Source organism: Carlito syrichta, unplaced genomic scaffold (assembly GCF_000164805.1).
Source record: "Carlito syrichta isolate Samal-C Ts95f unplaced genomic scaffold, Tarsius_syrichta-2.0.1 Scaffold314697, whole genome shotgun sequence".
Lineage (NCBI taxonomy): Eukaryota > Metazoa > Chordata > Mammalia > Primates > Tarsiidae > Carlito > Carlito syrichta.
This window is the reverse complement of record NW_007258793.1, coordinates 196,740-210,250: the sequence shown is the minus strand read 5'-3', so window position 1 is coordinate 210,250 and position 13,511 is coordinate 196,740. Positions and strand designations below refer to the sequence as shown.

At 49.0% G+C, this 13,511-nt stretch overlaps 1 protein-coding gene across 2 annotated transcripts in view; it reads left to right on the top strand.

The window, feature by feature from the left end:
- SMYD1 (SET and MYND domain containing 1) overlaps positions 1-13,511 on the top strand; it is a 48,280-nt gene that overhangs the window by 13,077 nt on the left and 21,692 nt on the right. For both annotated transcript variants that reach the window (XM_021719424.1, XM_008071732.1), the window contains exon 2: positions 11,601-11,777. In XM_021719424.1, coding sequence (XP_021575099.1) covers positions 11,601-11,777 — 177 coding nt within the window. The remainder of the gene's footprint in view (positions 1-11,600; positions 11,778-13,511) is intronic.

Genomic DNA, 13,511 nt, shown 5'->3' with positions numbered 1-13,511 from the left:
GCACTCCAGTCTGGGCGACAGAGTGAGACTCCAACTCAAAAAAAAAAAGATACCTCCTCCCAGTTTTTGAGGGGAGGACTTCCCAGGCTGAGAGTTTCTAGGCAGCCGGGAAAGACAGGACGTTGGTCCACGCCTCTCTGGCTGCGTTTTCCAGGGCTTGCCTGTTATGCAGATGCCTTGTCTCCGCGTTTATCTGCCTAATAACGGACTATTTCCATAGAAGGAGCCGAGCAGCCGCGACCCTTCTGGCCCTCTTGACTCTGACAGACGACAGAGCCCAGCAGGGCTGCAGGCAGGGCAGGTGGGCTTTGGGGCTGCCTCCACCCTCTGCACTGAGAGCAGCATCCTGTGTGAGAATTATAGCCCTGGGATGATCACCAGCACCCTAGAGGGTTGTGAAGATTTGAAGACAGAGAATCCTCAAACACATCTCTTTGCAAATGGCCAAGTGAAGCCGGGCGTGGTGGCTCATACCCGCAATCCCAGCACTTTGGGAGGCTGAGGTGAGAGGACTGCCTGAGCCCATGGGTTTGAGACCAGCCTGGGAAACTTGGTAAGACCTCGTCTCTACAATAAAAATCAAAAAAATTAGCCAGACATGGTGGCGTGTGCCTGTAGTTCCAGCTACTTGGAAGGCTGAGGCAGAAGGATCTCCTGAGCCCAGCAGGTTGAGGCTGTGGTGGCTGTAAGCATGTCACTGCACTCCAGCCTGGGTGACAGAGTGAGACTCCAACTCAAAAAAAAAAAAAAAAAAAGGCCAAGTGCCTGTTCAGTGGGAGTTAGTGTTTTTTGGGTGAATAGAAATGTGAGACTGAGGAGAGATGAGACTTGCTGAAGGCCACCAGCTAGGCCTGGCTGGGACAAGCGCTCCTTTTCCCAAAGAGTGGTCTTAGGACGTTGTGTCTTGCAGACACACTTCTGCACCGGCAGAAATGAGGCGGATGGTGGTGGGTGTTTGTGTTGGGAGGTGCCCTGTCACCCGACCCCACAGAGGGGATTTTGCAGCTGGGTAGTCCTCCTCTCTGCAGCTGCCCGAGGAATGAGCAGGTGCCGTGGGACAGAATAGCTCCGTGATCGTTCGCCTCCTCATGTGACAGCCGGGATGGCAGACTGGGCTGATGTCCCCTGAACTCTCACCCAGTGTGGACTCTGTGCTGGCTAATCCACATACATGACTCTGACCCTCAGACTCACCCCGAGAGCTGTGGGGTTTCAAAATCTCTGTCATTTTCTGCTTTCTTGAGTCTTTTTTTTTTTTTTTTTTTTTATTGTAGAGATGAGGTCTCACCAAGTTGCCCAGGCGGGTCTCGAACCCACGGGCTCAGGCAATTCACTCACCTCAGCCTCCCAAGGCATGGGATTACAGGGTGAGCCACTGAGCCCGGCGCTTGAGTCTTTTAAAAAAAAAAAAAATGTTTAATTCAAAAGTCATGGTCATTAGTCTAAAAGGTATCAAAACCTAGATGTTGCTATTTCCATTTTTGATCAAGGAAACAAAGGCTCAGAGGTTGGGGGACCTGCCCAGTCAGGGTCACACAGCCAGTGGATACTGGCATCAGGAGCAGAACGAAGCTTTGATCAGCTCTAGAACTGACTTCCGATAACACTCATTCCATCACCAGTGAGAAAAGATGGGACCCGAAGGACAGGGTTTTTCCTTTGACTTCTCCCACTGGCATCTGCCTGATGTTTCCAATTGGGTCCCAGCAAGAGGAACAAGATTTGGGTTTTCTCTCATCTCTGCATTCTTGCTACTCAGTTGAGGCATCTGTATCACCAGGGAGCATTATTAGACATGCAGAATCCCAGCCGGGCTCGGTGACTCAGCCTGTCATCCCAGCACTTTGGAAGGCGGAGGCGAGTGGATTGTCTGAGCCCGCGGGTTCAAGACCAGCCCGGGCCAACTTGGCAAGACCTCATCTCTACAATAAATCAAATAATTAACCAGGCATGGTAGCACGTGCCTGTGGTTCTGGCTCCTTGGAAGGCTGAGGCAGAAGGATCGCCAGAGCCCAACAGGTCAAGGCTGGGGTGGCCATGTGCACGCCACTGCACTCCAGCTTGGGTGATGGAGTGAGACTCCAACTCAAAAAAAAAAAAAAGTATGTTCTATTTTAATATATTCATCAGCCTGGCTCAGTGGCTCAGCCTGTAATCACAGCACTTTGGGAGGCCGAGGTGAGTGGATTGTCTGAGCCCATGGGTTCGAGATCCACCCAGGTAACTTGGCGAGACCTCATCTCTACAATAAATCTAAAAATTAGCTGGGTGTGGCAGTGCACGTCTGTGGTTCCAGCTATCTGGAAGGCAGAAGGATCACCTGAGCCCAGCAGGTGATCTGTGAGCATGCCACTGCGCTCCAGCCTGGGCGATGGAGTAAGACTCCAACTCAACAAAAAAGAAAAGAAAATAAAAAGAAATGCAGAATCCCAACCCCACCCAGACGTGCTGAATTAGAACCCGGTTTTAAAACGATCTCTGGAGATGGCGGTGCACGCAAAGTCATGAAGCCCTGCCCTGCATTCTCTTTCTCCCCAGCTCTAGCCTCATGATGGAGACTCAACCGCAGGTGAGGGGTTGGAGACAGCAGCCAGTCTCCTCCCAAGGAGACCTGGATTTAAATGACTCACAATGCTTCCTGGGCTTCACCAGCTTTTAAAACTTGACTCTAGAAGAAAAAAAAACAGTTCGTGACCCGCCTGGGCAGCTTGGTAAGACCTCATCTCTACAATAAGACCTCATCTCTACAATAAAAAAATTAAAAAATTAGCCGGGCGGCTACTTGGAAGGCTGAGGCAGAAGTACCACCGGAGCCCAGCAGGTCGAGGCTGCGGTGGCCAGGAGCAGCCACTGCACTCCAGTCTGGGTGACAGAGTGAGACTCTAACTCAAAAAAAGAAAAAAAAAGAAAAGAAAAAGAAAAAAAAACAACAACAGCAAAACAAAACTTGGCTCCAGGCCCTAGTAAAATTCTAGAATGAATGTAAAACAGATTTGTGAGCCTGGAGAAATGATTTGGTGGTTCACATTTAGAACTCACAAGGAGAGAAAAATCATTGATCACATTTTCTTCCTTCCTTCGTCCTCCTCCTCCTCTTCCTCTCCTTCTTCTTCGAGTCAGGGTCCTACTTTGTCACCCAGGCTGTAGTACAGTCACTCACTGCAGCCTTGACTTCCTGGGCTCAGGTGATCCTCCCACCGTACACTCTGGAATAGCTCGGACTACAGGCGCACGCCACCAGGTCTGGCTAATTTTTTGATTTCTGTTTAGTGTGGAGGTCTTGCTATGTTGCCCAGGCTGGTCTCGAACTCCTGGGTTCAAGCAAACCGCCTGCCTCGACCTTTCAAAGTGCTGGGATTACAGGCGTGAACCACTATGCCTGGCTACATTTTCTTTTTATGAAAAGTCATTAAAAGTTGATTATAGCAAAGTGGCAGCCGAGAATCTCATGAGATGATATGATGGTAAGATATTATTAAAACGAGAATTGAATTGATCCAAAGCCTGACAAATGCTTATATGTAGTCAGTTGCTAGACCCTCCTGAGCTTCCTCAAAGGTGTGATGGCCAAGTCAGAGTCTCCCTGACTGCCTCCAGGCTCCTCCTGGTCAAAGTGAGTTATAGTGACTTTGAAGACATGAGGCACTTCCCAATGGAACTTATTCTCAGGGACATATTACAGCAGCAGCTCATGGAAAATATTCTATATTCAGGCCTGTTAGAAGAGTGTGAAGTCAATTCATGGGACCTTGGAGACAAGTGCCAGTCAGACGCGTCCTATCCCTCGGAGTCAGTCTAGGAAGACTTATTGTAATAACCTTACGGGCAGTGTGGACCAGGACGGGGCGTGAAAGGGACCTCCCTCCAGTGCAGGCAATAGGGATCTTTTGCTGCACAGAATTTAAAAGCAAAAAAGTCCATTTTTAGTAAAAGTCAATTTTTTTTTCTTTTTTTGAGTCAGGGTCTCACTCTGTTGCTCAGGCTAGAAAGTGGTAGCATGATCATGGCTCACCACAGCATCAACCTCCTGGGTTTAGGCGATCCTTCTGCCTCAGTCTCCCAAGTGGCTCGGGGTATAGGCATGCTCCACCATGTCTGGCTTTTTTTTTTTTTAATTTTTTGTAGAGACAGGGTCTTGCTGTGTTGCCCAGTCTGGTCTTGAACTCCTGGGCTCAAGCAATCCTCTGGCCTCGGGCTCCCAAAATGTTGGGGTTACAGGTGTGAGCCATTGTGCCTGACCCAATCTGCTTTTTCCTATCACTGTGTACTAGCAATTCTAAACAATGTCAGGGATAAAAGCCCTCCTCCCCCTGAAATTGCTGTTGGGCAAGCTTCATATTAGAACTTTATTTATTTACTTTTTTTGAGTTGGAGTCTCACTCTGTCAGACTGGAGTGCAGTGGTCACTCCTGGCCACTGCAGTCTCAACCTGCTGGGCTCCGGTGATCTTTCCGCCTCAGCCTTCCAAGTAACTGGAACTACAGGCGCGCGCTACCACACCCGGCTAATTTTTGATTTATTGTAGAGATGAGGTCTCGTCAAGTTGCCCAGGCAGGTCTCGAACCCGCGGGCTCAGGCAATCCACTCACCTCGGCCTCCCAAAGTGCAGGGATTACAGGCTGAGCCACCGAGCCCGGCCGTAAAACATTTTTTTTTTTTTGAGTTGGAGTCTCACTCTGTCTCCCAGACTGGAGTGCAGTGGCCGCTCCCGGCCACTGCAGCCTCGACCGGCTGGGCTCCGGCCATCCTTCCGCCTCAGCCTTCTGAGTAGCCAGAATTACAGGCGTGCGCTACCATGCCCGACTAGTTTTTTTATTTATTGTAGAGATGAGGTCTCGCCTGCCCAGGCGGGTCTCGAACCCGCGGGCTCAGGCAATCCACTCACCTCAGCCTCCCAAAGGCGCGTGATTACAGGCTGAGCCACCGGGCCCTGCTCGTAGAACGTTTTAAAGTTACTTATTCTTTGTTACAATTTTTTTAAAATTTGGAATCTCATTCTGTCACCCAGGTTGGAGGGCAGTGGCACACTCAGCCACCGCAGCCTCAACTCGCTGGGCTCAGGCGATCCTCAACCTTCCAAGTAACTGGAAATACAGGTGCGTGCTACCACGCCCAGCTAATTTTTTTTTGATTTATTGTAGAGTCAAGGTCTTGCCAAGTTGCCCGGGCTGGTCTCGAACCCGTGTGCTCAGGCAATCTACTCGCCTTGGCCTCCCAAAATGCTGGGATGACAGGCTGAGCCAGCGAGCCCAGCTATACAATTTTTTTTTGGCAACTGAAAAAAGAATGACACTACATGTTTGAAAAACAAGATTCAATAGTGCCAGCAGGTCATTGATCCTTTATTCAGTTTGTTAAGTTGAGTTTGACTCTATGGATACAATCTGCTTATGTTCTGAAAATAGATATTTTATTTCAAAGATGAATAAATGAATAAAAATTTTTTAAATTACTTATCCTTTATTTTATTTATTTATCTATTTATTTACTTATTTATTGAGTTAGAGCCTCACTCTGACACCCAGACTGGAGTGCAGTGGCCGCTCCCGGCCACCGCAGCCTCGACCTGCTGGGCTCCGGCGATCCTTCCGCCTCAGCCTTCCAAGTAGCCGGAATTACAGGCGTGCGCCACCACACCCGACTGATTTTTTGATTTATTGTAGAGATGAGGTCTCGCTGCCCAGGCGGGTCTCGAACCCGCGGGCTCAGGCAATCCACTCACCTCAGTCTCCCAAAGGTGCGGGATTACAGGCTGAGCCACCGAGCCCGGCTACTTATCCTTTAATACACGCTGTATTCTGCCTAGAGCTTGATTCTGAGAACCTGCTGTTATGTAGTCAGCCCTTGACACACATGCACTCAGCTACACGCCTTAGTCTTGAGAGTAGGTTCTTAAGGTTCAGAATCACCTGAGCTTGCACTACCACAGTCCCTGTCTCCAACCCCTGTAATACTAGGTAGCCCACATATTATTTATTTATTTATTTATTTATTTATTTATTATTTTAAAAATTTTTTTGAGTTGGAGTCTCACTCTGTTGCCCAGACTGGAGTGCAGTGGCTGCCTCCGGCCACCGCAGCCTCAACCTGCTGGGCTCCGGCGATCCTTCCACCTCAGCCTTCCAAGTAGTCGGAATCACAGGCATGCGCCACCATGCCTGGCTAATTTTTTGATTTATTGTAGAGACAAGATCTCACCAAGGTGCCCAGGCTGGCCTCGAACCCCTGAGCTCAGACAATTCTCTTGCCTCAGCCACCCAAAGTTCTCGGATGACAGGTTTGAGCCACTGCACCTGGCTGTATCCCACATTTTAAGTAGGTCGGAAATGAGCAGTGATTGTAAAGAAGAAGACACCGAACTTCTGTTATTCTGGGTGATCGCCTAGGATTTGTATTTAAAATTTAGGACTGTGAAACAAAGTGAGAAATGTGAAGTGCAAAGCTTTGTTTGGGAGGCACAAATTTCAGAGTCTACATGAGAAGCGAAAATGTGGACATATGCATATGAAGCAAACGATGAGGATATTTTACTAAAATATTCTAAAAATACCAATGTGGGTGTAAAATGTTAGAGCAGCCCAAGTGTGGGGTCATTCACTGACGGGTGCCCCTGGAAGAGACAGACATGGAGTTACAAGGACAGGTTACAAGGGACAGCCAGCATTTGTTCCTTCTTCCAAGCGCTCCCTCTCCAGACTGCTTCCTGGCTCTCCTCCCTTTCCCGCCTTAGGTTTTTTTTTTTCCTGGTTTGGGTCCTGATACCCCAGAGTTGGGATCTGTTTCTCCTTCCTCTTTCCCAACCCAAGACATACTCTCAAATTTGCTGATGACTCAGAACTTAGCATACCAATATAAAAGATGACAAAAAGCCTGGGCGCTGTGACTCATGCCTATAATCCCAGTACTTTGGGAGGCCAAGGTGAGAGGATTGCCTAAGCCTGCTGGTTCGAGACCAGCCTGGGAAACTTGGCGAGACCTCTTCTCTATAATAAAAATTCCAAAAGAAAAAAAAAATTAACTGGGCATGGTGGCGCTTGCCAGTAATTCCAGCTACTTGGAAGGCTGAGGCGGAAGGATTGCCTGAGCACAGCAGTCGAGGCTGCAGTGGCCATGAGCGTGCCACTGCACTCCAGTCTGGGCGACAGAGTGAGACTCCAACTCAAAAAAAAAAAGGTGACAAATAAAAATCTAAAATGACCTTGATGTTTGGAATGCTACACTGATAGGAATAAAGGTGAAGACTCCAAGTTAAACAATTCAGTGTCGTGAGGGAACTTTTGAGGGTGAAGGATACATTCACTGTCTTGATTGTGGTGATGGTTTTTGTGGGTAGATGTCTATGTCAGAACCTATCAAAGTGTTCCTTTTCAATTTGTAAGTTTTTTTGTATTGACTGGGTGTAGTGGCTCACGCCTGCAATCCTAGCACTTTGGGAGGCCAAGGTGGGAGAATTGCATGAGCCTGGGCAACATAGCAAGACCTTGCATCTACAACAAGATAAAAAATAAAATTAGCTGGGCATGGTGGCATGCACCTGTAGCCTCAGCTACTCAGGTTGCTGAGGTGGAAGGACTGCCTGAGCCCAGGAGGTCCAGGCTGCCGTGAGCTGTGATCATTGTGATCGTTTCACTGCCCTCCAGCTGGGTAACAGAGTAAGACTCCAACTCAAACAAACAAACAGACATGCAAATAAATAAATGAACATGTGCACTTCACAGTATGCCATTTATACCCCCATAAAGCTGTTTACAAAATAAAATGTCCTATGGACAGATGGAAACTCTGACTTGCTTGCAGCACTTTTGATGGGCCAGGAGACAGCATTTGGAAATTTCTTGGGATCCAATTTCCTTGAGTTTTTCAGCAGTCCATTCTCTGCTAATGAACTTTGTATTTTTTCAGAGAACACAATCTTGACAGATGCAAGAAATTTATAGCGCTTTATCTCCAGGGGTTTGGAGATATCCCTAAATGGTCAGGGCTCCACATGAAGCCACGTGTCCTGCCTGAGAAGGTATTCTGCTGGGGCGCTCATGACAATGACCTTCTTAGACAGGGCACACCCTCTGTGCCCCAGTGATGATGGGCTGTGGCTTCTGTGTAACTCTGAGCATGCCTGTATAATTCTCCTCCTCCTTTCTCACTAGGAACATGACGGAAAGGCAAGTATGAGAGTAAGGAAAATGTTACCATGAGCATAACCTTGAACCTGCTCTAACCTGTAAATAGGCACCGACCGTTCACACCCTTCAGTACTTTATGATTATTATCAAACTACTAAACCGGGTGCAGTGGCTCACGCCTATAATCCCAGCACTTTGGGAGACTGACTCCAGAGTATTGCTTGAGCCCAGGAGTTCAAGACCAGCCTGGGCAACAGAGTGGAGACCTCATTACTAAAAAAAAAAAAAAAAAATTAGCCAGGCATGGTGGCATGCGCCTGTAGTCCCAGCTGTTTGGGAGACTGAGGCTGGAGGATCACTTGAGCCCAGGAGGTCGAGGCTGCAGTGAGTCTTGATAGTGCCATTGCATTCCACCCTGGGTGACAGAGTGGGACTTGAAAAAAAAAAAAGAAACAAAAAAAAAAAAGAAAAAATGAAAGCCAAACACACAGGCAAAAATAAACCAACAAAAAAGTTTCCTAAATTACTGGCAATGCACCTCATAGCAGATGGGGATGGAGCAGTGTATTTAGGCTGAAAACTGCCCTGCCTTTAGGAAGCCCAGGAAGGAGTCCCTGTAGCAGCCCATGCAGTGCTCTCAGCTGGCTCTGCACCTGTCTGTCCCCTTCTGGGTGCTGCACTAGGACCGCTGGGCCTGGCCTTTGGTCCAGTCCTTGAGCCTGACCCAGCCCTGGCCACCAGATTGCTGGATTTCCCAGCCACACCCATCTTCCTCTGGCTGCACAGATCTGCTATAGGCATAGGAGAGGCAACCAGAACAGCGCGAGCATCCCAGAAGCCATTTGCACAAGGCATTGTTCAAGGATCTGAGAGTTTCTAACTTGGAGAAGGAAAGTGAACGGGAAGCAAGGCAGTGGTCCTCAAAGTCTCGAAGCTTTGACCTGACCAGGCTTATTCCATCAGGCAAAGATCCAGAGAGCCACATTAGGGTCTGGGAGTATGTTTTCTGGGGAGGCAGATTCAAGCTTAACACAAGGAGGAAGATGGCAACAGTCAGGACCGGCCAGCAATGAACTGATTGTTCTTGGAAACAGTGAACTCTTTTTTAGAAGATTCATGGTCAGGGATGGACACAAGGAATTTTCGTTGCCTAGATGTCCTCTAGGAGTTTCTTCCTCTGGGCTCTAGAATTCTGTAATTTCAAAATCCCCTGTTTTGTTATACTCTTGAGACCCCTGTTGACTGTTGACCCCAATCTAGCCCACATATCTGTCTCCTCCTCCCAAGGAGCTCAGCGCTTCCCTGCACACCACCCAACTTGTTTTCAGCATTTCTTTGCGTCAGTGGCTGGGATTTCTCTTCCCCGCCCGTTTGGGGTCAGAGACACTGTGTGCCATATCAGATTTCACCCTGGGGGTTGCCTCGGAATCATTTCCTATGCAACCCATGCCCTTTCTTGTTTGAATGATGGGTTCAAGACGAGGATACAGGGGTCTCTAGTAGGGACCCAGGGAGGTTGGCAGCACACGGAGGGAAGCCCGGTCTTTCTGTGTCTCTCGTCCTTACCCGTCGAATGGATATGTATTGTTCCTCATCCCTTCCTCCCTCTCTCTGAGCTGGGAGTATACACTCAACGACGTTGGTGACATCAGTAACCTTACAGTTCTTACTGCTGCAAAGCATAGATCTGTGACTTACGGCATAGTGCACAGATCTCCATTTTGGTACAATGTTGTCAGGCTTCTTACCCCATTACATTGTGGATTATTATGGTTTGTTATCTTTAGGGAAGGGGACACTACATTTCAACAATGAGAAAGACTTGTTACACAAAATGTCCCTTCTCATGACACGGTGCCAATGATCTGTGACTTTTGGCGAGGAGACCCAAAGGAATTTGGGTTCATTCCCTTGCCTGGAAGACTCACTGCATTCATCAAGTGTCTTCTTCGATGTGTCCCAGGATTATCCTGTGCTTTCTATCCTAGTGCTCACCACGCCTCACGGTGACTGCAAGTTTCAATGTTTCTCTGGTAATTTGTGGTATTCCCCGCACCTGACACGAATTCGCTCTTGTCATATTGAAGGGCTTATCTGCAGAGGGGAATAGTGTCTCTCACATCGGGTTCACTTACAGATATCTGCTCAGCCAAGCTGGAAAGGTTATGGCTGGAAAGGAACCTTTGGAAATCAAAGTTCCTCCTTTTTTTTTTGAGTTGGGCTGAAGTGCTGTGGCACACCCAGGCTACAGTGCAGTGGCATGATTATGACTCATCACAGCTTGAACTCCTGGCTCAGGTGATCCTTCCATCTCAGCCTCCTGAGTAGCTGGGGCTACAGGTGCACACTACCACACCCAGCTAACTTTTTTCAGTGTTTGTAGAGATGAGGTCTCGGTAGGTTGCCTAGACTGGTCTTGGAAGTCCTGGGCTCAAGCAGTCCTCCAACTTCAGCCTCCCAAAAGGCTGGCATTACAGGTCTGAGACACTGCGCCCTGGTGCCCATTTGGAAGAGTAGAGATCTGATATTTAGAAAGACAAGGTCTGTCCCACTGAGTAGATACCAGAAGCCACGTCCCCCACTGGCTAGGTCGCTGTGTTATGACCGAGTAAGCGAGAAGAAGTCAGGCCTATAAATTGAGTTTATTTTTTTAAATTTATTTATTTTTTTGAGCTGGAGTCTCACTGTGTCACCCAGGCTGGAGTGCAGTGGCCGCTCCCGGCCATCGCAGCCTCGACCTGCTGGGCTCCAGCAATCCTTCCGCCTCAGCCTTCCAAGTATCTGAAATTACAAGCGCGTGCTACCACGCCCAGCTAATTTTGATTTATTGTAGAGATGAGGTCTTGCCAAGTTGCCCAGGCGAGTCTCGAACCCGCGGGCTCAGGCAATCCACTCACCTCAGCCTCCCAAAGGCGCGGGATTACAGGCTGAGCCACCGAGCCTGGCTATATAAACTGAGTTTAATTAATTCGAGTCCTTTATTAACACGCGGGTCAAGAGTAGGCAAATGCCGGAAAACTTGACAAATTGGTGCCGTTTGTGACAAAATTTTATAGGTACAATTTGCAGTATTGGCTACATAGCAACTTAGTGACCTTGCTTAGGTCACTAACAGAATATAAGAACAAACTATGAAAATGCCAAAGTGTAACACTTGATTTCAGTTAACAAAGCATACAGTCACACGGAAGTTATGGCGAAGGAGTTCTGGAATGGTCAGCAGGCAATGGTCAACATAACCTGCCCAAAGGGGACAAAGTTGGGGGTCTGTGGTCATGGGAACGTTACTGTCATCACACATAGGCATTGATTCTTAGGTCAGGCAGGTAACTAAGATGGAAGTTTTAAACAAAATGGAGTAAGCTGGTTAATAAATTATTATTTTGCTAGCAATTTGATTTTATTCACCGATTTAGCTCATTTCAGCTGCCCTTTCCACGGTGCCCCTCAGTCATGTGTCCTCCTCCTCTTTTCCAGCCTCGTTAACTTTGTGTGCCACACCTGCTTCAAGAGGCAGGAGAAGCTGCTTCGCTGTGGCCAGTGCAAGTTCGCCCATTACTGCGACCGCACCTGCCAGAAGGATGCGTGGCTGGACCACAAGCCCGAGTGCTCGGCCCTCAAGAGATACGGAAAGGCGCCCAGTGAGAACGTCAGGTCAGTGCTGGGCCCCGGGGCTGTGCTGGCATCCGAGTATCAGGTCGGGATGCGGTGGGGTGACAGCAGTTGCAGGCCTACAGAAGCCTGGCTGAGCGCACCTCAGGAGGGAGCCTCGGAGGGCCTGGAGCTGACCATTTCTCTGGTCACTCCCTTTGGGTCTAAGAGGGACAGCTGTGTCCGCAGCAGTAACTCCAAGCTGTAACCACCGGTTGGAACTGATCTACAGATCCCTGCAGGGCTCCCTGGTGTTTAAAAATTGGGACATTTCACATTTAAAAAATTAGGATTTCTGACCTCTCTTGAAAAAAGAAAAAAAAATCTGAAGAGCTGGCAGAACAATAGCACCTTTCCCTTTTAAGAAATACAGAGCCCTCCCCGTCACCACAGCCTCACGGTCCCTGAGGGTAGCCACGTGGCATCAGAAAGGGCGTTGAGTTTGCAACAAACAGCCTTTCCTGGTGGCCATCACCAGAAATCTCAGCCCCAGCTCCAAAGAGCCCGAGTCCTGGGGGTTCTGGCAGGGCCTGGTTTGGGGCTGCAGAGGTGCTGAGGAGGCGGGGGGAGAAGGGGGCGGTCGGGACTGGGGGCTGGGAGCATTTCCACTCGGTGTAAGATGTGGAGTTATGGTACAGAAGGGATTGTCACATCCGGAGAGTGTTCAGAAAACTGCTTCGAAGGGGCTCACCCGCCTGCCCTCAGCCCCATCTGTTGAAATCTGACGCGTTCTTCAAGGCCCTGGTGACGGGGTGGCACAATTCCTTGTCTCCACAGTCCTAGTGAGTAGCTTCTCCAGATCCTGGGTGAGTGGAAGTCTGTCACCCTCTGTTTTCATTCCCTGAGCCTCATGACCTTTTCCCCAGTTTTGGAAGGAAATAGATCTTTCCCACACCCCACCTTGAGTCTTGCTTTCTCCGGCGCTGCCCTGGGCTCCCTGTGGGGACACCTCGGTCCCCAGGCACCTGGAGTCCCCCGTGGGCATCTCTCCAGAAATAACTCTGTGACTCAGAGAAGAGGAGACTTTGGAAAGACGAGAACCACTAAACTGTACACTTAAAAAGGGTTACAATGAGCCGGGCTCGGTGGCTCAGCCTGTAATCCCGCGGCTTTGGGAGGTTGAGGTGAGTGGATTGCTTGAGCCCGCGGGTTCGAGACTTGCCTGGGCAGCGAGACCTCATCTCTACAATAAATCAAAAAATCAGCCGGGCGTGGTAGCGCATGTCTGTAATTCCAGCTACTCGGAAGGCTGAGGCGGAAGGATCACCGGAGCCCAGCAGGTCGAGGCTGTGGTGGCCGGGAGCGGCCACTGCACTCCAGTCTGGGCGACAGAGTGAGACTCCAACTCAAAAAAAAAAAAAAAAAAAAAAAAAAGGGGGCTAAAATGGAGCAAAAAGGACAGTGGGAGGGATCCTGGAGGCGATGGCGCTGTTCAGTATCTCGACTGTGCTGGTGGCCACGTGAGCCTGCCCAGGCGACAAAATTGCACAGAACTAAGTACACACTTGCACGCCCCAGGAGAGGCAAAACTGGGGAAACATGACGAGAATAGGTGGATCGTACCAACGTCAATATTCTGGCTGTGATGTGACAGTTTCCCAAAATGTCACCGTGGGAAAAACTGGGCAAAGTGTGCAAGGAATCTCTACAGTGTTCTTCCAGCTTGATGTGAATGTGCAGTGATCTCAATAAAACTTTAATTAAAAAAAGAAACAAGCCAGGCTCGGTGGCTCAGCC